General features: G+C 36.3%; 5 protein-coding genes and 2 pseudogenes across 5 annotated transcripts; 2 read left to right on the forward strand and 5 right to left on the reverse strand.

Annotated features, from left to right (window-relative positions):
* LOC18781630 (coatomer subunit zeta-2) lies at window positions 2,713-5,581 on the reverse strand. The gene is made up of 6 exons (XM_007215874.2): window positions 5,407-5,581; window positions 4,267-4,426; window positions 3,985-4,132; window positions 3,811-3,888; window positions 3,346-3,430; window positions 2,713-3,143 (listed from the first exon to the last, which is right to left on the reverse strand). The coding sequence occupies exons 1-6, from the start codon at window positions 5,548-5,550 to the stop codon at window positions 3,084-3,086; spliced, it is 675 nt and encodes a 224-aa protein (XP_007215936.1). The 5' UTR covers window positions 5,551-5,581; the 3' UTR covers window positions 2,713-3,083.
* On the reverse strand, window positions 6,188-7,950 carry LOC18782590 (polygalacturonase). The gene is made up of 3 exons (XM_007216088.2): window positions 7,204-7,950; window positions 6,628-6,671; window positions 6,188-6,545 (listed from the first exon to the last, which is right to left on the reverse strand). Exons 1-3 carry the CDS (start codon window positions 7,307-7,309, stop codon window positions 6,309-6,311), a joined length of 387 nt encoding a protein of 128 aa, XP_007216150.1. The 5' UTR covers window positions 7,310-7,950; the 3' UTR covers window positions 6,188-6,308.
* LOC18782797 lies at window positions 9,814-10,842 on the reverse strand. Its single transcript, XM_007215151.2, has 2 exons — window positions 10,654-10,842; window positions 9,814-10,315 (listed from the first exon to the last, which is right to left on the reverse strand). Exons 1-2 carry the CDS (start codon window positions 10,691-10,693, stop codon window positions 10,110-10,112), a joined length of 246 nt encoding a protein of 81 aa, XP_007215213.1. The 5' UTR covers window positions 10,694-10,842; the 3' UTR covers window positions 9,814-10,109.
* LOC18781924 lies at window positions 13,563-15,800 on the forward strand (annotated as a pseudogene).
* LOC18783846 (IQ domain-containing protein IQM1) lies at window positions 18,267-23,762 on the forward strand. The gene is made up of 9 exons (XM_007217241.2): window positions 18,267-18,652; window positions 18,740-18,854; window positions 19,123-19,188; window positions 19,284-19,372; window positions 19,471-19,558; window positions 19,749-19,979; window positions 20,072-20,173; window positions 20,323-20,700; window positions 23,697-23,762. Exons 1-9 carry the CDS (start codon window positions 18,267-18,269, stop codon window positions 23,742-23,744), a joined length of 1,503 nt encoding a protein of 500 aa, XP_007217303.2. The 3' UTR covers window positions 23,745-23,762.
* Window positions 21,619-23,638, reverse strand: LOC18783936 (annotated as a pseudogene).
* Window positions 23,782-25,547, reverse strand: LOC18783243 (GLABROUS1 enhancer-binding protein-like). Its single transcript, XM_007214788.2, has one exon. It carries the CDS (start codon window positions 25,242-25,244, stop codon window positions 24,045-24,047), a length of 1,200 nt encoding a protein of 399 aa, XP_007214850.1. The 5' UTR covers window positions 25,245-25,547; the 3' UTR covers window positions 23,782-24,044.

Genomic DNA, 27,549 nt, shown 5'->3' on the forward strand with positions numbered 1-27,549 from the left:
CAAAAAAAAAATTCTTCATGGGTTCATAGAATATTGAGTGAGATTCATCGCCTCAGACCCTTTTTAAATTAAACCACCAAAAAAAAAAAGAAAAAAAAAAGAAAAGACATTTTCTTATTTGTAATAATGATATAATATTTTATCTTTTTTCACTTACTACATTATTCCAATTTGAAACCTATCACTTTCCCACCCTACCCTAATACCATTTTATATGTGTAGCATACTTTTTGTTATGGCATAATAAAATACAACTTAACTATATGATTAGATGAGTATTGCTAATGAACAAAATAAGTTAGCAATATTTAAAATTCGAATATATTTATATGTGAAGGATTTTAACTTCTCATGTTATGTGAAAGTTCAATGATATATAAAAGCATAAAAACTAATTTGATGGAAAGATTATAATCTCACATGTACATGAGAGAACGCGTAATGCAAAAATCTCAATTTTTAATGTTTTTATTTTTCTAATTTGAAGATAATTTATTTGCGGGTAAAGCAAATGTGAGTTAAGTCAATTAGCTAAGACACTCGTATATTAGAGTAGTTTAGAAAAATTTGTGGAACTTTCTTGTCTAATTATAAACTAAATCAAAAAATTGGGGGACAATGACTGTCAAACATCCAAAATTTGTACTTTCAATGCATAAATAGTATTGATTAGCTACTTGATTAATTTCTAATATGATTATAATATTCATTTATATAATTTTTAGTCCACAAAGTTATGGCCTACAAAGGCTAATTGATAATTATGGTGTAGCATATAATTGACTCACGGGCTCCACAAACCATTCATCAAAATCAATATAAAATCAATATCCATAAAATGCATCTAGTTCGACTAAAAGTTCTACCAACAAAATAAACATATTAATTTTAAATATGTTAGCCTGCGCAAGACGTTATTCCAAGAGTCTTACAAAGTGAGCCAATGAGTTCAAAACATAAACGTCCTCTTGCTATAAGGTATATATGCATAGTTGATTCGAACCTAAATTTTCAATCTAATATGTGATATATGAGCTCGTAGGTATTTCTTCATGAGACATTTGGACTTTTAACTAATAATTTTGAGTATTTCTAATAAGGGCGAGCACTTTTGAAAGCGCTCTCAAACATGCTTATATATTATAAAAAATTATTAATTGGATATTTATTCAGATATTTTGTTCATTGAATAGGTCAAGAATTACAACTAGCGCAATTAATTTAGTATGGACACTGCTTCCCTCTTTCCCTGTAAGAAGACATTCATACTTTCTGCAAATCACAGAAACATAAAAGGAACTGTAATTGACAGAAAAATAAGAACTCCTACTTCCATAAGGGAAGACGAGTATTAATATCGTATGGAAAAGAATACAAAGAATAAGTCAAGAATTAGAAAGATGTGTCATCCTCAAGGACCGTTGGTTTTTCTTCATATATGTTTCCATTGGGTGGACTTTCTTGGAACACTGTCTTCATTTTTAGAGTCTTAGATTTTATTATTCTTAGTCTTGGCTTGGGGTCTTTGGCCAACTTGCAATTCAGGGCATTACAAACAAATTAAAGATAATAATCTCAATATTGCTGGTATTCATTGTATAATTAGCTGTTAGCCCTTGCAAACAAAAAGTAAATTATTATTTTTAAATATTTCTTTAAATATACCAATTACCATTTGGGCTAACATACTCAAATTTTCTAATTATTTACTAGTTTTCTTGCCGAATAGTTTGACAGGGTAAATAATCAGATTATGAATTAAAATTTTGTAATTAAACAAGTCATATTATTAAACGGTGAAATAAAATCATTAAATTAATTAAGTGTTATTTTGTCTGTATTTCTAGAATAAGTGATATTTTGTTTGAATATTCGATCATGATTGACCATCCGACGTATGACTAAAGCAACACAAGTTGGTCAAGAAAACAAACATTTCTCAATCATTCTATAATGCAACATACTCTAGATATTTATGCATGCGAACCCAAATTGAAATTTCTTAGGCATCATGAAACAACAAAACAAATTTAAGGTCTCACTTGAACAAACAAAGCTGTCACGTAGAAAAATAAATAACAATGCTGAAAAAGCAAACAATTGGCCAACTGAAAAAGAGAACAGTCTAGAAGCAATAATTTTATTTTTCTTGCTAGTTGGGCAAGATAGGTGCATTAATATTTTTGGAATTGTACCAACAGCATTATATTTTGTCTTTAGAAAAATTTAGATTAGACACGCGTATTCCACATAGGCCAACACGCAAACGTGTGAAGCTGACGGGACCGTCGGGGACATAGAATAGATTATGTGGAATTTTAACTCCCTTGTTAAGTTGACATTCTAGAGGAATGTCATGGAATGGAAATGTAGATTTCGCAACTCAAATATATCAACTTTTGAGCTTAATTTAACTGCAATTACTCAAGTGTTAGCAATTAAACCTTTATCCTTGTAGGTGGTTAGTACTAAACCAGATACGGCTGAGACTAACTGTCTATCCCATGTGGGGGAAAAGAGGAATCAAACCTAAGACTTTGAATACAGAGGTAAATGCTCTTAGCCACTTAAACAAGGCCCTTGCGTCAACTCACATTTTTATTAGAACAATTGAATTGGATTCTCCACATCAACTTTCTATTTGGATGTCAAATTTTTCCTTCATGTAAGTTGTAATTTTATCATCTTAAAAAAATTGAATTGAACTATATTGCACAAGCTTCGCAATGGGATTGAAGTAAAACAAATAGAAGGTCGCGGTCTTGTGTTTGTTGTGTGAATTTTTATGCATGCCAAGTTGCAATACGTACTAAAAAATTTAGCAAGCCTAATATGGGCCTATTGGGAATTAACATCACACCACGGCCCACAAGCATATAGTAAAACCACCAAAGACAACCAATAATGAAGCCCAAAGAAAAAAATAACTGCCCAAAACGAGCCCAATGGCATGATGCTGCTGGTCCAACTTAGCTCCACAATATGAAAGACGGGAACAAGACCTTGTCAACATATGAAACAAATTTCCCCGACAGACAAAGAAAAAAGAATGCCAAATGATCATCTGTGTGCGCACACACAAATCACTTGAGAAGGGTTCTGGTTAGATGTTCCCTTGCTGTAGCCCATGCTTGTGTTATGGTCTGCATTTTAGTAAAGGAGACAGGATTAGATTAATATACGATTTCCTAAAAATGGGTTCTGCTTTCTAAGATTTATTGAGTCTTAAAGATTTGATGATAGTACAAAAAGCAAGCAATCAATACCTCTTCTTCTTTGACTAATGTATGAAAATTATTTTGTTTGGTTTGAACTGAAGGCAAGCAAAAGAAGAGTTTGCAGTACCTGCTCAGACAAGGGTGCATCGGCGTCCATGGTATGAGTTGCCACCTTTCCTGCAATAATACTCGGATCGGTTTCAAGTACCATCCTGCCATATAAATTAACGGAATAATGATATGATCAAACCCCTATTTGACCGAAATAAGATTGAGGACGAAACCCCACAGTGAGCAACTTGGGGTGGTGTTGGACAAAAAGCTCCACAGAGGGGGAATCATATAGTGGTAGATGTGGTGGATTGTATTGTATTGTTAGAAATTACAGTTTATGAACAAGGATTATAGATGGTTCATTATGTTAAAAGAAATTTACCACCATGTGTTCGCCCCCACCTCCACTCGACACAACACACAGACACACTTATCTATGTGACTTTGCCATACTCATCACTGAAAGATTGTAATGAACTTTGCAGATATTAATAGGCCCATAGACGTAGAGTGAGAATTTAAGAAGCACAGTGCTTACCCCCCATCAACAATCTCATCAAAGCATAGAAGAATAAGATCCAGATTCTCTAGTGCCTCCCTTTTGTCGACATTGTTCCTACAAGAAGGACATGTAAGAACGTATATAGCAAAGGTCTGAAAGTACTCATCAAAATAAAAAAGAACTCAAGAAAAAGCTCATGACCAAGACTACCTCAAGAGAAGTGCAACTGCATCAAAGAACCCCTGAAGAACTGTGGCTAAAATGAGTTCGTTTTCATCGTCACCTCCAGTCACAAAGAAGTGGAGGTCCTGTATGAACTTATATATAATGACATTGCTGTCAAACATCATTATCTCCGCTGCAGGTGACAAAATAGGAAATTATGAACACTGTAACTCTGGTGATATCACATACAATTTCTGTAGCACAATGATGAAGATTTTTCCACTGGACAGACTCTATATGTACAACAATCACATTTGTTCTGCATACCTTCTATCCGAGCATTTGTCTTCAGAGTCTTGGTAAAAATAGATTTTTCAAAAGCTAACTTTGCACCATTTGTTGGCCATTCATCCGAGAAATACTTGACGGCTACACGCTTGCCTTCAGAATCTAGAAGAAGAATGTTCTTCACAGATGGGCATGAATCCTAGATGAAATAAAGAAAAACGTGTATTAATTGAATAGTACATCCATATAATTCCAGCGTAAAGATTACTACCCTCTTCAGGGGTTAGCTTTATGGATCAATGTAGTATCCATCCTAAGTTCTCTTTGCATCACATCAAGGTTTCTTTCATCAACATTAATATCCTAGCTAACTAGTAGGCTTGAGGAGCAAAGCCTGCAAACGTCGACTAAGAACAACTTGCATATGAAGATCTAAGCCCTATAACTTTCATGCATAATAATGCCACCTTACATATTCTGCCAAAAGTCTATAGGGTCTAAGCTAATGCATCTTTAGGTGATTCTTATCATTTGAAAATTCTTATCTAATTTATAACAACATGACTGTATCCTTGGATCTCAATTAACCACATTAAGTTTTTTAAGTTAAGAAATAACAACATTATTCACAAACCCAATATGAAAATATTTCCTAACAGATTCCCAATTCATTCCAAATCAGTTAAAATCACAGTCACCAAAACTTTTACATTCTATAAATTGTTGCAACCTTTGTTGAGTACATGTATTAACTATCCAGCTTGTCACACACCATTTTTGTGTAATATACATAAAGATCTAATAAATTGGAAAACCCACAAACGCACCCACAGAAAAAAAAAATAAAAATTGAAGCTTGATGTGACATCGAAAAAAACAAATAGAATCCGTATATGCTCACGAACTGTTTGGTTCCCAAGAAAGTGGAGAAGATAAAGATCTAACCGAATGTTCCATTCTTTTACAATCTCCAAATCCCCACAAAACAGTTCCCAATTAATACAAAAAAAGAAATCATTAACCGTAGAGAAAATTAGATTAAATTTAACACGTTTTCTCAGAATTTTACGGATCTTGTATAACAATCGCTCTGAAACCCAGAAACGATCTTATCGAAAATAGGAATCATGGAAATTCAACACATCAGAGAGAGAGGAAGAGAGAGAAAGAGAGACTTACACGATAGCAGAAGAGGCTGGCCATCTTCACGTAATGTGGAAAACAGAGAGCTTTAGCTTTGCAGTGCAGAGTTTTGCGTAAACGTTTGAAGGTTGGTACTTGGAACCTTTTCTTTAGAGGGAAGGAGATGGGCAATTTCGTCATTGTGGCTGAACTTTTAGAGGGTGTGGACTTAAACCATGAAACGACATGTCGTCTGGAAAACACATTTTTTTTGCTTGCCTAATTGTTAGTTTTTGACAAAAAACCTAATTGTTGTCAGTTTTTTTCCTCCTAACCACGTTTGGTGGCTAAGCTTAAACTGGAATATTTCAATCAAATTGAGTTGATGTTATGGCCACCATTTGGTAAACTTATAGAAGTTGTGACTCAACAATCTAACATATTGTGTCTTATAAGTATCGTTTAGAAGAGTGAGATTCATAAAGACTTCTTGGTGTAAAGTGGCTCGATAAAAAGTCATGATATATAAGTTCTACAACGAAAAATACAACAATAATCTACATTTTAAATATAAGTGGTCCACTCCTAATTGCATCGAGACCTTTTAAGTTAAAACCTCATACGTAGAAGTTTATTGGGCCTAACCCAACCCAAGGATATTGAAATTAGGTGGTTAAAGTGGGGATAACAACTCCTATTAGGCTTGTTGCTCCAACAACTGGTATCCGAACCATTTGGTTCAACGCACTTGGTTCTCTTATTAGGATTTTGATTTAGCATTTAAATTACTCACATTGCACTGTTAAAGTTGAAAAAAAGAAGATCAAAACATATATAATTTAGTGAAGGGATATAGAGTCAACTAGCAATTTGATTTTTGTACAATGGAATGATCAACCGACTACATAAAGCTCAGAGAGAAACAGGAGCCAAGTATGTTCAAATGTCCATGGGATTTTTCATGGGCTGTAAAATGTAGGGCCACACTTGCATTTCCAACCCTCAGGCTCATAATTTGCATATTGAACCCCCAAATGGCTGTGCTTTTTGGTGGTGGTAGGCACCTGGATAGCTTCACATGGAGTACATCCATAACACTTGTGGTCACAGCTGGGAGGGCTTGATCCTATTTTGCCGATCCCTCTGTAGTTTGCTATTGCAGCCATTTTTGTCACTCCATTGATGGTGTTTAAACCCTTCAAAGAGATAACAATTTCAATAACATAACATTGCACTAAGGTAACGCACAGAGAGAGAGAGAGAGAGAGAGAGAGAGACCTCTTGTAAGGTAACTTGTAAGGACTCTGGGTTCTGGCCTGGGCCTGATCAAGCATTAATATTTAATACAAGTTAGCAGAGATAATGAGCTAAACCAAAAAGTATGAGAGAAACAGTAAAGGTGCTGATATGTGATGAAAACCCAAAAGAAGCTTTTCACTGAGAAATATGGCTTTGAAAAGCTAAGAAGTTTTTCTAGGAAAAAGGCTTTCAGTTGTCTACTTTCTGAATCCTAAAGCCAAAACAGATTCTATTTCTTTTCAATCCTCCAAAAAGAAGGGGAGAAAAAACAAGAAAAAATGATTTTAATTTGTGTAAGGTGTTAGTGAAAGTTTGTTCCTAGAGAAACTGCATAAAGTTGGTCCACTGGTGTAGGCAAGCATCCCTCTATGTGTGGGGAATGTCAAAAACAGAAATATGCCAAATACATGTTGCAAATGAAGCTTTCCACATGAACAACAAGAAAAACATTCTACGTACAGTGGAAATAAGTAAAAAGCATCAGACAACTGAACCAACTAGGCTGATCATAAGCTCACTTTTTATGCTAATGATTGAAAAGGGCCAGTAAGTAACCTTCTTGATGAACACCAACACCATCATTTGGAGGAAAAGGCCTGCTTGTTGCAGAAACCCAACACAGGATTTGCAGAGCCATTACAAAGCAATAACTTCTTTTCATTGCTTCAAGCTAAAAATGATTACTGTGATTATGGATGGTGACTATGATTAGAGGGGAAGAGAGAGAGAGAGAGAGAGAGAGAGAGAGAGAGATTGGAATCACTCACCAACACAAGATGTCATGCACAAGTGATGGGATATATAAGAAGGTGAAAAAAACGCCCAGAGTACAAATTCCTATTCCCAAAAAGCTAGACTCAAAACCTCTAAAACTTTCTTGGTTTTCTCTTTAGTCTATCTTGCCTTGGTAGACAGATTTTTTTGCTTCAGAAGCAAGTGATTCTGGGGTTTCTTGTCAAATTGTTCAAAATAAACTAACAAGTTTCCAGCACATTTGAAAACTCACTTCAAGGCTAAAGGAAGTTGCTGATTTCTTACTCTTTAACACAAACCAACCTCTCTCTCTCTCTCTCTCTCTCTCTCTCTCTCTCTCTCAAATCAATCCAACAGAGTAGAACTAAATGAGCTGGTCCCTAGGCCCAAAATAACAGCTCCCTCTTTTGGGGTCTGAAAATTTGCTAGCCCCTGTATATCTCTGCATTCAGAAGAAATCATAGCCTCTTTAGCTCCCTAGCTTGCACAGCTATTTTTCTGCCCTATAACTTTTTAAATATATTATTTGAATTCCTTTAAAAGGGAATATGTAATCCAGATTCCAGTGTCAGTGGCAGAAGCCTTCGTATAGAGAAAGAAGGGAGAAGGAGAAAGCAACCAATGTCTGAGACATTCAGCCAGCAGCAGAAAAATTTAATGAGTTAGTTAATACATTAAAAAACAAGGTGCTTGGGTCAACTTTTTACAGGTTGGTAGGTGGGGAGCAGCCAGGCTTTGTACCTCCATCCATTCTGAGCCCTCCATTTGGACCTTCAACAGCATAGCATTTAAGAATTCGGGTGGCCTTGATTGTCTTAAAGGTACCTCCAAAATCCCAGATGATCACATTAACACGTTAGCAACATTATCTTCGTTTTAGTTTTGTTTGCTTTTGCCCCTCTGTCTCTCTCTGTCTCTATTTTAATTTTTGATTCATGCAATGGATGTAACAATGTGCAGTGGAAAAGCTATTTCTTAGAATTTGTTTAGTAAACTACTAATTTCTTGAGGTTTGTGCTGTGAAAATAAGTCTGATAAAAAGAAAAGCTTGGTACAATCTCTCTCTAGCTGGTTTCTTTTAGGAAGTTAATAGGTATTGCTGTACCGTACTAATGGCTAATTTGAGTATGGATTTGTTGCAAATATTTTTGCCTAAATGGGATTTATTTGGTCAGTAGGGACGTCATAAACAAAATATTAGTCATACATCAAAATGGACATGAAAAGGAAAGACTGGTAGGCACAGCAGAGGTCAACTTCAAAAGCACCCCTACATACATACATGTATATATGCTGTTGATGGCCTAGGATTACCCAGTGAAGCCTATATATTGTATGAGACTTGAGTTTTCAATGTGTTGGTGTACCCAGTGAAGCCTATATATATATATATATATATGTCTCTCTCTCTCTCTCTCTCTCCCCCACCTGAAACTACAACAAGAGTGTGGAAGAAGGTATTGATTCAGTTATTGTCCTTCAAAAGAAATTACACCAGCTGGTGCACACACATGATAACCTTCACCAAACACACAGGCCAAGGCTTTATGTCTTGTTATTATGGTCATTTTCAGACCTCCTCACTGAACACCAACTTGTTCATGCAAATTACCGAATGGGGAGAATCTGATTACATTTTCAAAAGAAAAATCAATGGGTTCTGCATAAACTATCAACCAAGTACAAAATGATATATCGTTCTCAATATGTCTCCTAAAGACAAACCTCAGACTATCCCAACCCTCTAGCAGAAGAAGTAAACTTCCCTGAAGAATTTGAACAAATTTAAAATAAAGATCCATGGGAGAAAGAAGATTCAAGTATAATTATGTTAAGCAAATTTGAAGATAAAGATTAATATTTATAAAACCGTATTCCTTGCAGGAAATACATCAAATGTGCCACATCCTAGTTGTGAAGCTTCTTGGTCAAACCACAATTTCTAGTTCTGCACACCTGACAACTGAGAGTTTATGCATACATAAACCAGGGCAATCCACTTGTGGTTTCATGAGTAAAACCCAGATCATTCTACATTTTAGCCTTTCAACACTATCATTCATAAGCCCATCAAGTGAGTGTCCAAGGATAGTTCAAAGAATATACTGATCCACTGTTTTTCCACTGAATATTCCCATAAACTAATTTACTTTCTACAAGAGTTTACAGCAAAAAAGATTGGATATATTATATTCACATAACAATAAGGTTAGCAGCGCTATAAACCGAGATCTACTGGGAAGTTAGAATCTGATTTGCTTCAATTGATTGTTGAGTAAGTTAATCTCAAGTCTCAACTATAGTGAACAGAAACTGCATAAAGCAGTTATATGCATACCAGGTTAGTGATATCAACTTATGTATTAAAATACAAAACAAGGATGCTACAAGCCTACAACAATTTTCCCCTTCTCCAACACACAAGAAATGCCAAATGGAAATCAACATATATATGGTAGATGTAACTACCATTGTCATGGTTTTATTTAGCATCTACAGTTGGGGTGTTTATGGCCACCCTCGAGATATAAATCGAAATTAATGTCTTGTAAACAATATAATCAAAGAATACGACATCATAATCATTTTTTAGGAATCATGAGAGAAATAACACAAAGATTGACAATACAATATTAGATTTGTCCCATTTACTCCAAATGAGAGCAAAACTTGCGAAGCATGCTTACAACTGAGGCTCAACCAACCTCTCACTTAGGAGATGAGTCATGACTGCTGGATTCTTTCTTAGGATGAATTGCCTCAACAATGGCTTCGACTTCTTCCTTAATTCGTTCAAACACACCCGGGCCTTTGACTTCATCTACTGGGGTGGTTTCATCTATGTCATCACTCGTTCCATGCGTTTCTTTGTGATGTTTTGGTGATTTATCAGCATGATGTCCTAGTGATTTCTCTGCCATTTCAAAATACATAAAGAGATAAATCTATAATTTAAAGGGGATTTCACTAATAGAAATTCAATTTCCATATGATCTTTTTTTAACTAAATAAACACTACCCACCTCATAAAACTATCAATTTTACATAAAACCCATCACCAAAATTAAAATTTTCAGAAGATTAATAGATTTATCCTTGAAATAATTTCAGAACTATAAAACTCTACCCAGAAAAAAAAAAAAAAAAAAAAAGAGGACAAAAATATGCAAGAACTAAAAAGTGCAGATGATATCATGTTAAATATGGGGTTCTGTAAATACAAAGAAATGAAAGTATAGGACTTTAAAGTACCTGAGAGAGAGTCCTTGAGCTCTGTTTTTGGTTCTGCCATGGGAGCTTCTGTGAGAAATTTGATGGGTCTGCTAAGACAGTTTGGTTCTCTGTTTCAGATTGTGCCCCTATTTTACTCGAGAGGCGATTTCAGCATCTTGGTCGTTAACATGTGGAACTCACAATTGGTGAGGGCCATCAGATGATTTTGGGCGGTTGAGAAGCAGCTGCACGAAGAGCTAAAACAGTGTCCATGAAGCTTCAAACTGGATTCAGTGTTGGCCCAGTAATGCCCATAACCCAGTGGCGAGCCCAATGAAGCCGAAGCCCCAAGTGTGCATCCAATAAATCATTGCACGATCCACAGGACAAATAATAAGCTGGAATTGGGATGTCATGTGATGGAAATTTTGTGTGTGTGTGTGTGTGCGCGCGCGAGTGTGAGACCCTAACACCGACGCATAATGTTACTAATGAATTCAAGATGTACAGTCCTGATCTCTTGGACTACAGGGGTCCAAGAGATTTGTGGTCACTCACCGTTGGATGTAAATTCAACGGTTCACTCACTCTTGCACTCCTTTTAAAAAACTTTTTTGAACTACTGGATTAATATCCAACGGTGGGTGACTACAATCTCTTGGACTCCTGTGGTCCAAGAGATCGGGACTGTCAAGATGTAAGAATAACATGTTTTTCATTATTTCGAATAAAGAAATAGATTATATTTGTCAAAAAGTATAAAGTTTCTTGTGATTTACATCATGTCGAAAAATAAATAACTTTTGGGACATGAAAGTAAAAGTTTGAAATATTATTATGTGAAGTAATCTTGTAGCTAATGCTTAAATTTTTTGTATGAATGATTATATAACTTTGTGAGAGAGGATGAAAAAATGGGTTATAATTAGTTTTAGGATTAGGTAGGTCAAACATCAATTTCTTGTAACGTAATTAAAAGAAAAGGAATTTTTTTCGGTGAACAAAGAAAGGGAATTTTCAAGACGCTCCCTTTGTGGAAACCAAGACTATGCCAACAGATTGATAATTTCCAGATTATTTCCCCATGTTTGTTATAGGGCAGCAGCCTGCAACAGGATTGCAAAACGCGTGGAAACGTTTACAAATTACTTTTCAATGGCATAAAAATTTGCTGAAAGTGATGTTAGTAGGGTCCAAGGAAACATTGTGTAATAATTTGTCTGTGAAAAAGAAAACATGTGGGGGAGAAGGGAATTAAGATTTGCCTTCTCGGTTTTCTAATTTGACACTACAACTTGTGGAAATTTTGGTAATAACATGTTCATTCCTTCGATTAAAAATAATAATAATATAAAATTCAAAGGACTTGTGAGACATTTGGTGAATTTAATGAAATTGATCTCATGACATTTGGGAGAGTGCAATGAAAAAACCTTGTCATAAACATTAGACAAAGTTGCTACTTCCTGTTTTCTTGGATTTTGGCTTAACATTTCCCTCTCAGTTCCTCTCTATCTCTGAGTAAAAGCAATGAAGTGAATGACACATTCTTGACAAGTATCTTAAGGTTTTAAGTTTGGCTGGCTGACCCTCTCTTCCACACACAGACAAAACAGACATAAATTTTTCATAACATTTCGTTCCAAAGATAGTAAATGTACCTGGTAAATGCCTTAGAAAATATTAATTGGCAAGTGTTCGAACACTCCTATATATATATATAACCTTTGAACACTTCAAGTTAAGCCAATTTTCTCTTCCGATTCAAGAAACCGTATAACTGGACTGCATTTTCTGCAATCATTTATAGGACCTGTAAAGTTGATTATAGTTGTTGTTCTAAGGAGGGAAGTGATCTGGTTTAGTTAGAAGTAAGCAAAGTAATTGCTCTGGACAGAGAGACCCTTGTATTTATATTCAGGTGAGATACCTTCGTCTAAATATTTCTTATTTGTATTTATATTCAGGTGATCTGGTTAAGATACTAATTTTGAGAATTTCTTAATGTGGATCAATTTATCATTTATTGCAAGATAGAGAATTCAGTCAGAAATCTTGAAATAACCCCGTTTAAGTTTTTCATGAGTTTAATCATGGTCAAAGTGAAAAATTGGTTTTGTTTTAATATTTTTCATTTTTTTGCAGAAAAATGAAATTGAAAGTCCCATATAATGAATGGCTCCAATCCTATTATAAAACCTCACACCTGCTAAACATGTAGTTAAGTTTGGGACAATATCGATGTTGTTAGTGGTAGGTCAATGATCCGTCCCTCTGATAATATCAATATATATATTTATTGGAGTTTATTTTTTCGTTTGAAATTGGCTCTGGACAAAGGCGTTATTAACATTATCATCGAACTGGGCTCTTGTTATTCATCTTGTTCAGCATATTGATTCCTCACGTTTACACCGCCTTACTAGTTTGCTACAAGATTAGTTTGGTCTCCTTAGCCAATTTGAGAATTATATATGTATTGTGGTGAAAATGTGCAGGGCATTTTAGTAATCAAATTAATTTGGATTCTGATTCATGAAAGTTAGTAAACAATAACAATGGGAATCAACCCCATTCCCTTGCTAATTCCATATGTTTAGTAAACAACTTAATGGGAATGATTCTTCCCATACTGATTCAGTAGTTCCCTGATTCCTAAATTCTCTAATTCCTTACCTTCTCCATTACTGATACGTAAACAGTCCTTGAAATCTTAACACAATCATATGAACAAAAATTATACAATTCTCAAAGTGGGGATAGACATGTGTTTCTTTAATATTTAGTGTGAGTTTATATGATCCATATTGAGAATGGATGTAGAATTTATGATTAAAAATTCATAACTTAATTCTCTCTTTTCCTGAAGAATTGAAGATTTCATTTTAAACTCTAAACAAGAGCTTCTGCAAATCTTGTAGCAGTAAAAGGTGACCGGAATAATACAAATGGTCGTACTGACATCCACCAATTTTAAATCCAAGAGAAAAGCAACATCTAGAACAGTTAGCTTCAGAAAACTGATTTGAGCAAAGCCAACAAATCTCATGGGCTGGAAAAAGTGATTTCTCAAGAACCTATAAGCAGCAAGAAAAGGAAAACAGGAGAGCTAAATTTGAGGACAGGTGATTCATTGAAGACTACACAGGAAAAACCTGATAGTTTCATTGAGAAGTTCAATCCAACAATTTCTTTAACCAAGCCAGAAGATTGGTTTTCTCCCCGGTCCCCAAGGGAGCTTGATGCAGCAGCAATCAAGCTGCAGAAAGTTTACAAGAGTTACCGAACTAGACGAAACATTGCAGATTGCTCTATGGTTGCTGAGGAGCTATGGTTTGTTCTGTTTTCATTTCCTATTCTGCTGCACATAGTCGTAATTCGCATAGTACATTCGTGCTTATTCTCTTCTTTTAATTGTTGCAGGTGGCAGGCATTAGACTTTGCTGCTCTTAGGCGAAGCTCTGTGTCCTTCTTTGGTTCTGGTAAATCAGAAACTGCAGTTTCAAGATGGGCAAGGGCTAGAACAAGGGCTGCCAAGGTGATCTCTTCCTGTACATTTCACCTGCATTCAAAGTTACTTAGCTTTTTTACAAGATTTTGAACATTAGCAAATTCTTCAATATCATTCATAGATTTTGAAAAATCTATCCATGTGTTTCTTTGTTTTGAACTTTGACAAATACCAAAATGGATACCTAATTTATTTGAAGATCTTGACTTGTAAGCCTCTTATGATATTGTACACATTAAAGTGTTGATAGAGAAGCATTTGGTTGATTAATGTAGGTTGGGAAGGGTTTGACCACGGATGAGAAGGCTCCAAAATTAGCTCTAAGACATTGGCTTGAGGCTGTAAGCTCACATTAAGAATATTCACATACTCTGTATGAAGCCTATTTTTTCCATTCAACATGGTAAAATAAAGTGTCAAATGAATTTTGTGTAGGAAGACAACATTGAGAATCCATAGACAATTAGTTCTTTTCCTTACATTTCACATGTATGCTTAGTTTGGTACACAAAATAGCATGGATTAGGACCAAAATAAAAATAAAAATAAAGGCATGCATGGACTAATTTCTTTACATCACAATGAGTGGGGAACTATTATGTTCAGAGCAAGCATGCTTACCTTCTGCTTGTTCGGTACAGATTGATCCGCACCATCGTTATGGACAAAATCTGCACTTGTATTATGATGTTTGGTTTAGTAGTGGGAGCTTTCAACCTTTCTTCTACTGGTAGAATCCCTACAGAAACCAATTTTTCTGTTTTGGACTTGTTGAGGCTTATTTTGTAACCTTGTGATGCTCTATCCAAAAATGAAGGTTGGATGTTGGAGATGGCAAAGAAGTAAATCTTGACAAGTGCCCAAGAACTGATCTGCAGGGTCAATGCATCAAGTACCTTGGACCAGTAAGTATCAAAACATTTAATTACTTTCCCATATATATATATATATATATATAAGTTTCTATTTTAATTCTAAGTTTTGCTTTGTTAATGATGTGTTATCTATATTGCTCTCACAGAAAGAGAGGGAAGCTTATGAAGTGATTGTGAAAAGTGGGAAGCTTGTGTACAGACAAAGTAGGAAACTTGTGAATACTGCTGAGGGTTGTAAATGGATCTTTGTCCTCAGCACATCAAGGAAAATGTATGTTGGGGAGAAGAAGAAAGGCCTTTTCCAGCACTCTACTTTTCTAGCTGGAGGTGCCACAATTGCAGCAGGGAGAATTGTTGCCTTTAATGGGGTTCTTGAGGTTTGCTGCTTAATTGCTTAAACACACCCAAAATACAACATTACATTAAAATTTTCTTCCCATCATTCATGAACCTTTTATCTCCGTACTGTTCAGGCTGTATGGTCCTACAGCGGTCACTACCGCCCGACGGAAGAGAATTTTATGGAGTTCATTAGCTTCTTAGAGGAGCATCAGCTGGACTTAACAGATGTTAAAGTAATTCTCCCTAAGCCTTCATATTGATGACTTGCACAATGGAGCATTTTCATATGATATCTCATTAAGCCTAATTACATTTTCCCAATTTATTGTTCTCTGCAGAAATATCCTATAGATGATGATGTTCCACCTTCTTGTGCTCCCAAGAAAGAGATGAAGTCAGATATCACATCTGCTAATGTTGATGTTGTTTGTGTATATTCACATGTTTTACACATGTAATTAACCTAGACATATGTATATATTTCACACATGTATATCCAAATTCTTATATCTTTTACATGTATATATTTCACATGTTTCAATTTCATTTATATGTATATAAATTCCTCTCTTTCTCTAATTTTTATTCTCATATTGAACCACATCTATATAACCATTGTTGATTAGTGATTGATCTATACTTGAACGCTTAGTCTGAACATTGACTAACATTTTCGATGATTAGACTAAATATCAATATGAACCGAGCGAAAGTCAGTTATGAGATTTGAATGCATGACTTTCTCTAACAAAATGGAAATTGAATTTCTCTAACATATGTATATAAGTAGTTGTTGGAAATTTGAATCTCATTAAACTTTATTGATGGCGATGGGTTAGACAGGAAAATGGCAAGAAGGGAATGAGAGGTTGCTCATGTTAATGACCCACCCTTGAGTTTCTATGCCAGAACTCTATACATACGCTTGTAGCTGTAAGCCCATCTCTTTTGAATCTTAGATCGATAGTCATAATCTTGCATGGCTTTAGCTTCAATCAAGGCTTTAAACATGCTTTTCTTATTCATTTTAAACAAAGGCAAACTCACATGTTAACAAATTGTTAGAAATAGATCAATAATGTATATCAAACTTTGGTAATATAATTAATTTTGGCATTGGTTTTTAGAGAAATGCGACGAAACTACAGTAAATATAAGAGATTAATTCAAATATGAACGAGTCCACAATACTGATATTTCTTAACATAAAATATTTGGCGATTAAAATAGGAATATTTAACCCATTAAAGTAGCATTTCCCTTCATTTGATTAAAGAAAAACCCAGTTGAGTCAATTGAGGTTGTGGAATATTTAACCCAAAATAAATAAATAAATAAATAAATAAGAAAAGAACAAGAACTTTTTGGGCAATAAGTATTTGTCTTTGACCCAGTTGAATTGTACAGAACAACATCGGAGTGAGGCAGTGACATGAAGCTTCGGTCGCAAGTCAAATACTTCGCAGTTTTCTTGTTCTTTACCCCATTGCCTGGTGGAGTCTTTTCACAACATTTGAACAAGGATGGAGTTAGGATGAGCCTTTTCACAACATTTGATAGGGATGGATTCTGGATTTCAAATTGGGGTGGGTTAAAAATTCGACACTACGAGTGAATTTAATTGATTAAAAAAAAACACACATAATCAGGATGACTTAATGAATTTTACCCCTCAAAACACATCTAGTACACATCTCTTTTATGTTTTCTTCGAGTGTGTAAAGTGAAAGGGGGTTATGTTCTATAATTTAAAAAAGAAAAAAGAAAAAAAAAGAGGAGTTGTTTTCGACTTCGACCAAAAAATGAAAGAGGCAGGGGTCTTTGGCCTCTTTCCTTTTTGTACCCAAAAAAAAGAAAAGAAAAAACTGGGTGAAGGGGGGATTATGAGAATGCAGTGCATGGCTGTCCATTGGGTGGGTTGGGTATGTTAGTTTAGGCTTGAAAAGATAAATTCACCTGGGCTATAGCCTAGGTTAGTCAAAGGTAGGTCCGTCCCTGCATTTGACGATTTCTCTTCATTTCTGGTTGTCTCAATCTCTACTCTCTCTTCTAAGCAATTATCATTCTTGCTTGACTAGTATGTTACAAAATGTCATGTTTGACCAATCTCTCTCTCTCTCTCTCTCTCTCTCTCTCTCTCTCTCTCTCTCTCTAATGATCATGGCTCATGTTAAATTTAACGTAACATTTTGTTCCAAATAAAGTAAGCATACACAAATATATTGGGAACTTTGAACACTTCAAGTTCAAGAATCAAACCCCTCGTGGGGTTGTCAAAATCATGCCAAGTTTTCTTTCTCCTTTTGTTTTTTCATTCAAAACACCCCGTTTGATGGGACCAAATTTCAAACACTTCTATTTTCTGCACTTTTTGTCTAATACGTGTTGGAAGTTGCCTTACCAACTACAAACATTCAACCAACTTCTTTTCATTGAGTAGTATATAAAGGAGGCAAGTGGTCTAATTTAGAAATGCACCAAACCAAGTTACTGCTTGAGTTGAGATAGGGGGAGACAGGGTTGCAATTTTATTCAGGTGAGAAAAACATGCATATTTCAAGTTGTTTGAGCTAGCTCTTGTGGTTGTTCTGCTGTCCTAATTTGATTAGTTTTTGACATTTAAAAAAAAAAAGAAAAAAGTTTTCGACATGTTTCGATTGGTTGATTATGGCCAAAGTGAAAATGTGGCTTAGTTGAATCAAAAGGAGATCTTTAAGAATGATGGGTTAATCTACTTTAGATTCAAAGCTCATCATATGAAAACATGCATATTTCAACTGAAGCTATTGCTTTGCTTTGCATGATTTGAGAACAACTGAAAGAAGAATCATCTTCATTAAAAACTTACCTGCATTTGCTTAAGAATCAATTAGATATCTGTTTTCTGAGGCACATGCTTTTCGTTTTGGCAGAAATTTATAGAAATGGTTACAATGACATCCGTCAGTGTGTCCAAGAAACAGAAGGCGACGACTGGAACAGTTAGCGTCGAACAAACTGATTTGAGCAACACCATTAAATCTGATGAGCCAAATAAAATGATTATTGAAGAATCCATGAGCTGCAAGAAGAGGAAAGCAGGCCAGCTAAAGCTAGGGACAAATGCTTCTTTCAAGAACATAGAGGGAAGAATTGATAGTTCCATTGAGAAGTTCAATCCAATAATTTCTTTACCGGAGCCAAAAGATTTGTTTTCTCCGAGATATCCAAGTGAGCTTGATGCAGCTGCAATCAAGCTGCAGAAATTTTACAAGAGTTACCGGACCAGACGAAGCCTTGCAGATTGTGCTGTTGTAGTTGAGGAGCTATGGTTTGTTCTATTATCATCTCCTATTTCGCAGAACATAGTTGTTAAGCACATGCATATATGCTTATTCTCTTCATGTAATTGTTGCAGGTGGAAGGCATTGGACTTTGCTGCTCTGAAACGGAGCTCTGTGTCATTCTTTGAATCTGATAAATCAGAAACTGCCGTGTCAAGATGGGCGCGGGCTAGGACGAGAGCTGCCAAGGTGATCTTTTGGTACATTGCAGTTAAAGTTACTTAGATTTTACAATATGTTGAAGATTATCAAATTCTTTGATACCATTAATTTCCAACATGTGTACCTAATTGGCTAATTCAGTCTTTTTAAAGCCAGAAAATCCATTTGCTTATTTGTTTTGTATTTTGACCATGACCAAAATGCTTGACTAATTCAAAGTTTAGAAATTCTTTTAAGAACCAAGAACTATTGCAGACACTGAGTGTTGATTTAAGTATCATATTGTTGATTGTAGGTTGGGAAAGGTTTGTCAAAGGATGAGAAGGCTCAGAAATTAGCTCTAAGACATTGGCTTGAGGCTGTAAGCTTACATTAGCAATACTCTCACTTTGTCTTTAACCAATGATTTTCATGGTTACATCATAAGCATGCTTACCTTCTGCTTATGATGTACAGATTGATCCACGCCATCGATATGGACACAATCTACACATGTATTATGATATCTGGTTTAACAGTGGGAGCTCTCAACCTTTTTTCTACTGGTATAACTCTGCAGAAACCAAAATTTTCTGTTTTAAAAATGTTATGGCTTTTTTTCTTCTTCTTCTTCTAATCTTTTCTGCATATGAAATTAATGAAGGTTGGACGTTGGAGATGGCAAAGAAGAAAATCTTGAGGAGTGTTCGAGAACTGATCTGCAGCGTCAGTGCATCCAATACCTTGGACCGGTAAGTATGAACATATGTAACTATTCTCCTAAAACACTGGAAAAATTAGAAATATACACTTCACTTATAGGTTAGCTGAGGCACTTCATCTATGTTGGTTTATTTATTTATATTACATTTTAAAATAGGAATATTAAGGGGTTTCATATGTGGTAACTGATGTCTTCTTATATGTATATTGCTCTCACAGAAAGAGAGAGAAGCTTATGAAGTGATTGTGGAGAGTGGGAAGCTTATGTACAGGCAAAGCGGGAACCTTGTGAGTACTGCTAAGGGTTCTAAGTGGATTTTTGTCCTCAGCGCATCGAGGAATTTGTACGTCGGGGAGAAGAAGAAAGGCCTTTTCCAGCACTCCTCTTTTGTATCTGGAGGTGCCACTATTGCATCCGGAAGATTAGTTGCTTGCAATGGGGTTCTTGAGGTGTGCCTCTTATTTGAGACATGGAGATTACATTTCCTGAGATGCATTTTTATCCCCCTATTTATTGAACCTTTGATTTTCATGGTGTTCAGGCTGTATGGTGCTACAGCGGCCATTATCGCCCGACACAAGAGAGTCTTTTGGAGTTCATCAGCTTCTTAGAGGAGCAACAGATGGACATGACAGATGTCAAGGTACTTGTTCTTAAGCCTTCATATTGGCTTTTGCATAATTGGCCTAAAACTTGGTTCATATGTATGATATGCTAAGTAATGTAAAATTCTGTTTCTCATTAAGCCAATCTAAAATTGCATTATTATTATTATTATTATTTTTTCTGCAGACATGTCCTACAGATGATGATGTTCCACCTTCATATGCCACCAAGAAAGAGATGAACTCAGAGTCTATAACAAGCACCCTTGAGGAGACTAAAGAAAATGAGGCTGCCAGAGACACTGCTGCAGCCAACGTGGAGCCCCAAAAATTTGAGCTGGGCAGGCCTTTGTCATGCAAATGGAGTACCGGGGCCGGCCCTCGAATCGGGTGTGTAAGAGATTACCCAGCACAGCTGCAATCTCAGGCACTTGAGCAGGTCAATCTGTCACCTAGAGTCACACCAGAAATCTCTGTTAGCAATGCTCCAATCCCTTCACCAAGACCAAGTCCAAAGATCCATCTCTCACCTAGGCTTGCATATATGGGACTTCCTAGCCCCAAGGTTACATAATTTGACCTCTAAACCATCACTAGATTAATCTGAAAGAATAAGCATTTTGCGGCATTTTGGGTACAGGGGTTTTGAATGGACTAACCTGGTTAGAATGTCTTCCATTCGGGCTTTTCTCGACCTTGATCATTTAGCTGTGTAGGTAGGTCATCTGCCTTTACCAAATTATTTTATTTCTTCACCATTTTTTGGGGACCTTTCAGGGGTTTGGCCACTTTTTCCTTGTAAGATATTTTCATTGTATTCTAATTCATCATTTAATAATCATTGCAGAAATTATTTTGAAAGTCCTTCCATACGTTGTTCAATCTCTCTCTCTCTCTCTCTCTCTCTCTCTCGTTTGACCATTCTTCAAGACCAAAGGTGGATCAATATTCCACACACTTGCAAATTTTTGGACATATGTTCCTAACCGTTGACCAGAAATACCAATTTTGACAACTGTTTTAATGGAAAATGCTAAAATCCTTAGCTGTTATTTGTTTTTATTTATTTATTTGTAAATAAGCGATATTGCCCCACCTCTAGTCCTTAACAAAGATGAACATATTTGATGTTTGATCTACGAAAAGGAATAAAAAAAAGAACAAAAGATGAACTAGGAGGGTTCAAAAGCGAGGCCCAACCAAGGGCCTGGGCTGGATTCAGCGCAACTAGACGGACTTCAAGTGGGCCCCACCTTGTCACTAACAACAGGTCTTGGATATTTCAGCGTAACGTCGTCGTTCCTAAAGAAGGAGCGCAACGGCAAATAGACTAGTGTTACCGTGCAATTTATATTCGTTACCTGCTCCCCCTTCCCCCCCTCTCCCCCCAAGACAACACTCTCTGCCGCTCTCAGCTTCTATTTCTGTTTCCAAAAAGCACTTTCAGAAGAAAACACTTTCCACAAAGAAAAACACACAGGGAAACTCAAGGTTAATTCAGATAGGAGCTTATTTCTCAAATGACATTCAGTCAAATTCGAATAAAAACTCAAAAAATAAAAAAGCATTTAGTCAAATACAATATTTGATGCCATGTGAGGCCATAAAACACTATCCATAGAGGGAAAATGTACTGAATTTGGTCACATGGGCTGAACACACTCATTCAAGCAAAAACAACAATCTCCTATATATTCACCGGCGAAGGACCCTCTTTGATCATTTGTTGGCATGCCGGCCAGTAACTCAGCCTTGTCTAAAACGTTGCAAAACTGCAATAAATATCACGACGATTTCATAAATATATAACATAACTAACAGATTGGAATGAGTAGTGAACCATATATATACCTTCTAGGATTGTTATTAATATTGACTAGAGTGTATCTATCAATGCCCTGCCCTCTGAAACTTTGCACAACTGCAAAATACAAATACAGAAAATATCAAATTGTCATAAATACACAACATAAACAGGCGAATTTCGGGCATAGTCGGAATGAGGGTACCATACCTTTCCCGTTTGGTGGCTGGGGCTTAGTCGAGTCCCACCCTTGAAGTTGGAGGGGGGAATTGTTGTCTCGAATATGTTGGACAGTGTTCCAGTTTAGTCGTCCAAGTAATAATAGGACCCAGACGCCTTTTGCTCCGTATCATTGGTTGATTCAATTTGTTGATTCTTGGGCGAATGTTTGTAGGGTCACGTCTAAATGTGATATCCAGTTGCTGCAATGCCACATTGAAAATATAATGAGAATCAGATCCTAGAATAACAAAAATTACATCACATTCAATTGGAGATAAATTAAACAAGCTGCAAGACTTAGAGATAAGAAGAGATTCATCCCAGTCAACAAAGACCGGAGAATTTGCAATACAATCAACTGATGACTTTCCTTCATAGACAATAACTTTGTCTGCCAAGTAAGTAGCAATAATGAAATCATGCCCAACCACGAATGCGGTTTTCTTAGCATGGAGGACGAACCTCTTTATGACTTTTGCTGCAACAATACGCTGCTCAGAATCAAGATATGCACTTGGTTCATCCATCAGATAGATGTCTGCCGGCTGCAATATCAAGAAAAATTTAGGGGCATTCATTATGAGGCTGCATAAGTTCAAGCAAAGCAGATGCATCATCACAAGCTTAATTTGTTATTGCTATAAACATATACTAAAATCTGTTACCTTTCCAAGGCATACACATAGAGCAACCCTTTGCAGCTCTCCACCAGAGAGTTTGGTAATTTCTTGATCCATTAATTGCTCAATCTGAAGAGGCTTCATCACGTCTGTCACAAACTGGGGATGTGTACAGGAATCACGAATTTTTTCATGAAGCAGGTCTTTGACTTTTGTTGCACGCTTTGGATTAATTTTCTGGTTTTTGTAAGAAACATGAAGCTCAGGTATCTCCACACCAGAATCAGGTTTCGATAAACCAACCTACAAATTGAACAAATGTATGCAATGACTCCACGTATCAAAATGCAATTTAACATACGATTGAATCAAAAGAGTGAAAATGATAAAGACTAGTACCAGCATTCTCATAAATGTGGTCTTCCCTGATCCATTCTCACCCAACATCACAATAATTTGAGAATTGGTAAATTCACCCTCTATAACTTGAAGCTTGAACTCTCCCAACGTTTTAGTCATCGATGGGTATCCATACCGTGCATATGTCTCAATTTCCTCACCGCTTTCTTGTGGAGTCTCAGTAACCTAAACAAGACAACAACATAATATATATATATATATATATTTATATTTAAAAAGATTGATTAAGTCACTCAAAACCAGCATTTTCATTGACAAAATATATTATCTTACCTTAAAAGTTAAAGATTCATCTCGGAACCTTGGGTTTTCTGTAGGAACGAATCCCGACAGGAAGATGTTGATTCCTTCTCTAACTGAGAAGGGTAGGGTAACAACTCCAAATGCACCCGGCTTCCCATATAACAAACTACCCCACCAAATCACAACTATGCTTTGCTAGCCTATACAAACATATTTGAGTCTTCTTATTTGCTCTTTCTCTTCTACACCAAGATTACAGTGACCACAAACACAAAGACAGTTGCAGCTATGCATAACTGAGATAATGTAACTAAGAATTCAAGGACACTCAGCCAGATTATATAACCCTGCTTATAATTATCAAAGGCATCACCACCAATAACACAACACAAGGGGCAGAAACAAAACTGACAATAACAATGCCACATAAATAACTTTAAATCAACATCATAGAGAAGGACAACAAAGGGCAAAGAAGATTTAATACAGACAAACTAAGCAGCTAAATGCTACAGAGTTCTTAATTAACAATTACTAAAACTTTTAAAACTTTTAAACATTGTCTTGTTAGACATCAACACAGTGCCTTGTTATAAGGTTCTAATGCTCAGATGACTTTAACGCCTCCAGAATCACCTTAGCCTGATCTCTCATCAACTCACTCTTTTTAACAAAAAGCTCCAATTCAGCAACATGCAGCTTCTTCCACTTCTCCTTCAATTCAGCTCGCTTGGCTCCTCCAATCAACTCCAAGCCCTGCTTCACGACACCCTCCGGCAACCCCAGCTCTCTGAAACCCTTATCAAACCCAATCACCTCACTCAAACTTTCAGAACCACACGGCTTCAGACCAAATTCCACCTTCTCACACTCCTTTGGGCGCTCCGGTGAACTCAGAAGCTCAGCTTTAAGTGATGCCAAAGTCTTGTTACCCTTCTGATTTGTCCTAGCCTTCCCATTAGACTTGGACTGTTCAGACAACCCACTGAGCCCAATTGACCCTTCGCCGCTGCCCCATACCTTCTTCGACAAGTCGAACAACTTTTGCTCATGAGGCTTAACAGGATTATACTTCTTCCCTTTGGCCACATTAGTCTCATACTTCTTCTTGATCCTACGAATCTTATCTTGCAATTGGGTCTTGTTCACATCGGCCTTCAGCGATTTCTTGATAAAATCATGAAACGCCCCCATATCAGAATATGGATCCGCCCCTTTCTTGGTAGAGTAATCAATCATGCCTTTCAAGATTGTTATCTCATCATCATCGCTCCAAATCCTCTGGAACAGCTTCTTCGAGTCGTCTCCACCCGCCTTCTTCGTTTCCTCTCCGGCATGTTCTCGCTCCTGATCCGGGTCTGTGACCTTCTTCTTGGGCCTCTTGGAATCCTTGGGGTCGCTCTCGCTTGGCCGCTTCAACCCGGCTCTTGCCGCCGGCGTAGTAATAGCCGAGGCCTTCGATCTGGGCTTCTTGGTCTTGGGCGTCTCTTCCATTGGCTTCGAAACTATCGGCTTTACCACCCTATCCTTATCCAATTCCGAATCGGATTCGGACTCGGACTCTGAGCCAGAGGATGAAGACTGCGGCTTTGAATTGACAGTAGCCGAGTCCGGTTTCTTCGCAGCAACGGGAGTGGGTGCTGCCTTTGGAGGCTCGGGTTCCTCGGACTCAGATTCGGACCCGGATCCGGATTCTTCCTCTTCTTCTCCGTCTACTTCTTCTTCAGACGAGGCTACCTCTTCTTCGGAAGAAGAAGCAGCCGGAGGCTCATCCAGAGGAGATGGGCGCTTGGGTGCCATTGGAGAGACGGTACAGTGAGGGTTTTGCGAAATTAGGGTTTCTAAGTGGGAATTGGGTTTGTGTGTGCGAAGGAAGGAGTAAAAAAGGTCCTACTTGGAAAGTTTTTTATTTTTTTATTTGGGTTGGAATCTTGGATGCAGTCAGAGGTTAAGGACTTCGGAAAGTAGCAAAACGGCCGTAAAGATATTAGGACCGTTGGATTTTTATTTTTATTTTTTTTTGTTGTTGGAGGATTTTAAATTTGTTATCTCCTTTCCTTACACAATCGATATACAAAGGTACAAACTTGGACTGAAATAACATACGAAGATGCATCATTTCACTCGCACGACTGAACCAATTCCCTCAACCTTCATTTATACCCCTTAAGTTTAACAACAAAAGGAAGTGGAATTTCTAAATCCTATGTTTTTTTATTCGAACACGAGAATTGGATCATGTTAATTTAGAAATTCTGACTTTCGTCAAAATCCCAAGTTTATTTCTCTTATATAAACGCACGATTAAAAAAGAAAATTTAACAATAAAAGAAAATTAAGTGATGGATAAAAGAGTGATACTGGATAAGCCAAGCCAGAGAAAAGGATTGAGGGACCTACCCCAAATCTAAAAGGATCTTAATAAATATCTTATAAGTTTTGCATTTCCTTTTGATATAAAGAAGTTGGATAAATGGAAATTTTGAGTAAAAACAATAACTATTCATCACATAATTAAGTTAAAAAATCCAACATGACAAACAACAGTTTAGATACATCAAGCATTCTATTAATCTGATCGACATAAGTATAACCTCAGTCTATTTAATCAGTTGATAACAAACTTAGAACAATTGTGATAATTTATTAAATAGGTATAAGATAATTAAGCCAAAACATCCGAGCTTTAATAGAATCAAATCAATAGGTGTTAATTTTGTTAATACAAATTTGGAAAATGGTAGGTATTAGTGTAGACAATGAAAATTTTTTAGTGAAGACAATAGCTATTATTACAGAATTAAGGGTAGCTTGCAAATTGAGGCGAATCTGGTAGGCTGGTATTCAGATCCACCCTAATTAAGGCGAATCTGGTGGAACTTTGCAAATTGTTGATGAAACCTTGCATTTGTAGCAAATGTCAAATGGCTCTGGTTTTTGCAATCCTAGGTTGTCTATTAATGTTATGGTATCACCTTATTATTGTATCAATCTTTTTATTTTCTACTTTTAATTTCATAACTGTGTTTTGCAGTCCAACACTTTATTGCAGATATTTGCGATCTAAACTCAAGAACACTGTTTGTGATTGCCTATACATTAAAAGGGCCTATACTTAATAGTTATATAGTGTTTTTTTTTTTTTGTCCTTTTTTGGTCTTTGAACTTTAAAGTTAAACACTATAGAAATTGAGTTATCTTCTTCCTCTTTCCTTTTCTTTTGTTGAGACAAATGATTATAAGGAGACAATCTAGATATACTAAAAAAATACAATTACAAAAACAAGAGAAATACTTATTGTTTTTGATATTCTCAGTGGAATAAGTACTTTGTTTATGTGTTTTGATTTTCTGAATGCATTATGTTCTGTCAATTCTATTATTTTTTGTCAAATATTGGGTTTTTTTAATAGCTTGTAAATACAATATTTGATGCCATGAGAGGCCATAAAACATTATTCATAGAGGGAAAATGTGATGAATTGGATTTTCCTCTTGCCATGTTGCTTGTGAGTGGTAGAGGGAAAAATAAATTGGTACTTACTCCTGAATTTCCAAGACCTTGTTTAAATTTGACTGAACTTATGATTGGTCTTGCTCAAAAGTCTGCAAAACAAGAAACCTAGCTGATTCAGCTTGGCCAAGAACTGAACCCCCTTGTTTGAAGATACTCCCTTAGCCAATTGATCCCAATCTACCTTTCATTTAGTTATTTATTGTTATTTCACTTCCTTGCCTTGATCGAAAAATGCAACAAATTTAATTACAATTTGAATTACTTGACCTCACTTTTAATTGCTTCAAACAACTCAATCTCTTTACTAACATCACACGCCATCTCCTTTCACTTCTCTTAACAAGCGTGCCATCACCCGAGAAGGTTCAAAGTTGGTGAGTGGGTCCTCATGAGAGTAACGGAAAACACTAAAAATCTAAATGCAGGCACGTTTGGTCACTTCTGAGAAGGACCGTTCGAGGTCACAGAGGCATATGGAAAGGGCGCCTGCAAGCTGAAACAGGTTGAGACTGGTTAATATATGTCATGCCCTTGAAATGCAATTCATCTGAGAAATATTATGTTTAAATTAATCTACTTATCAATCAT

Source organism: Prunus persica, chromosome G3 (assembly GCF_000346465.2).
Source record: "Prunus persica cultivar Lovell chromosome G3, Prunus_persica_NCBIv2, whole genome shotgun sequence".
Taxonomy (NCBI): domain Eukaryota; kingdom Viridiplantae; phylum Streptophyta; class Magnoliopsida; order Rosales; family Rosaceae; genus Prunus; species Prunus persica.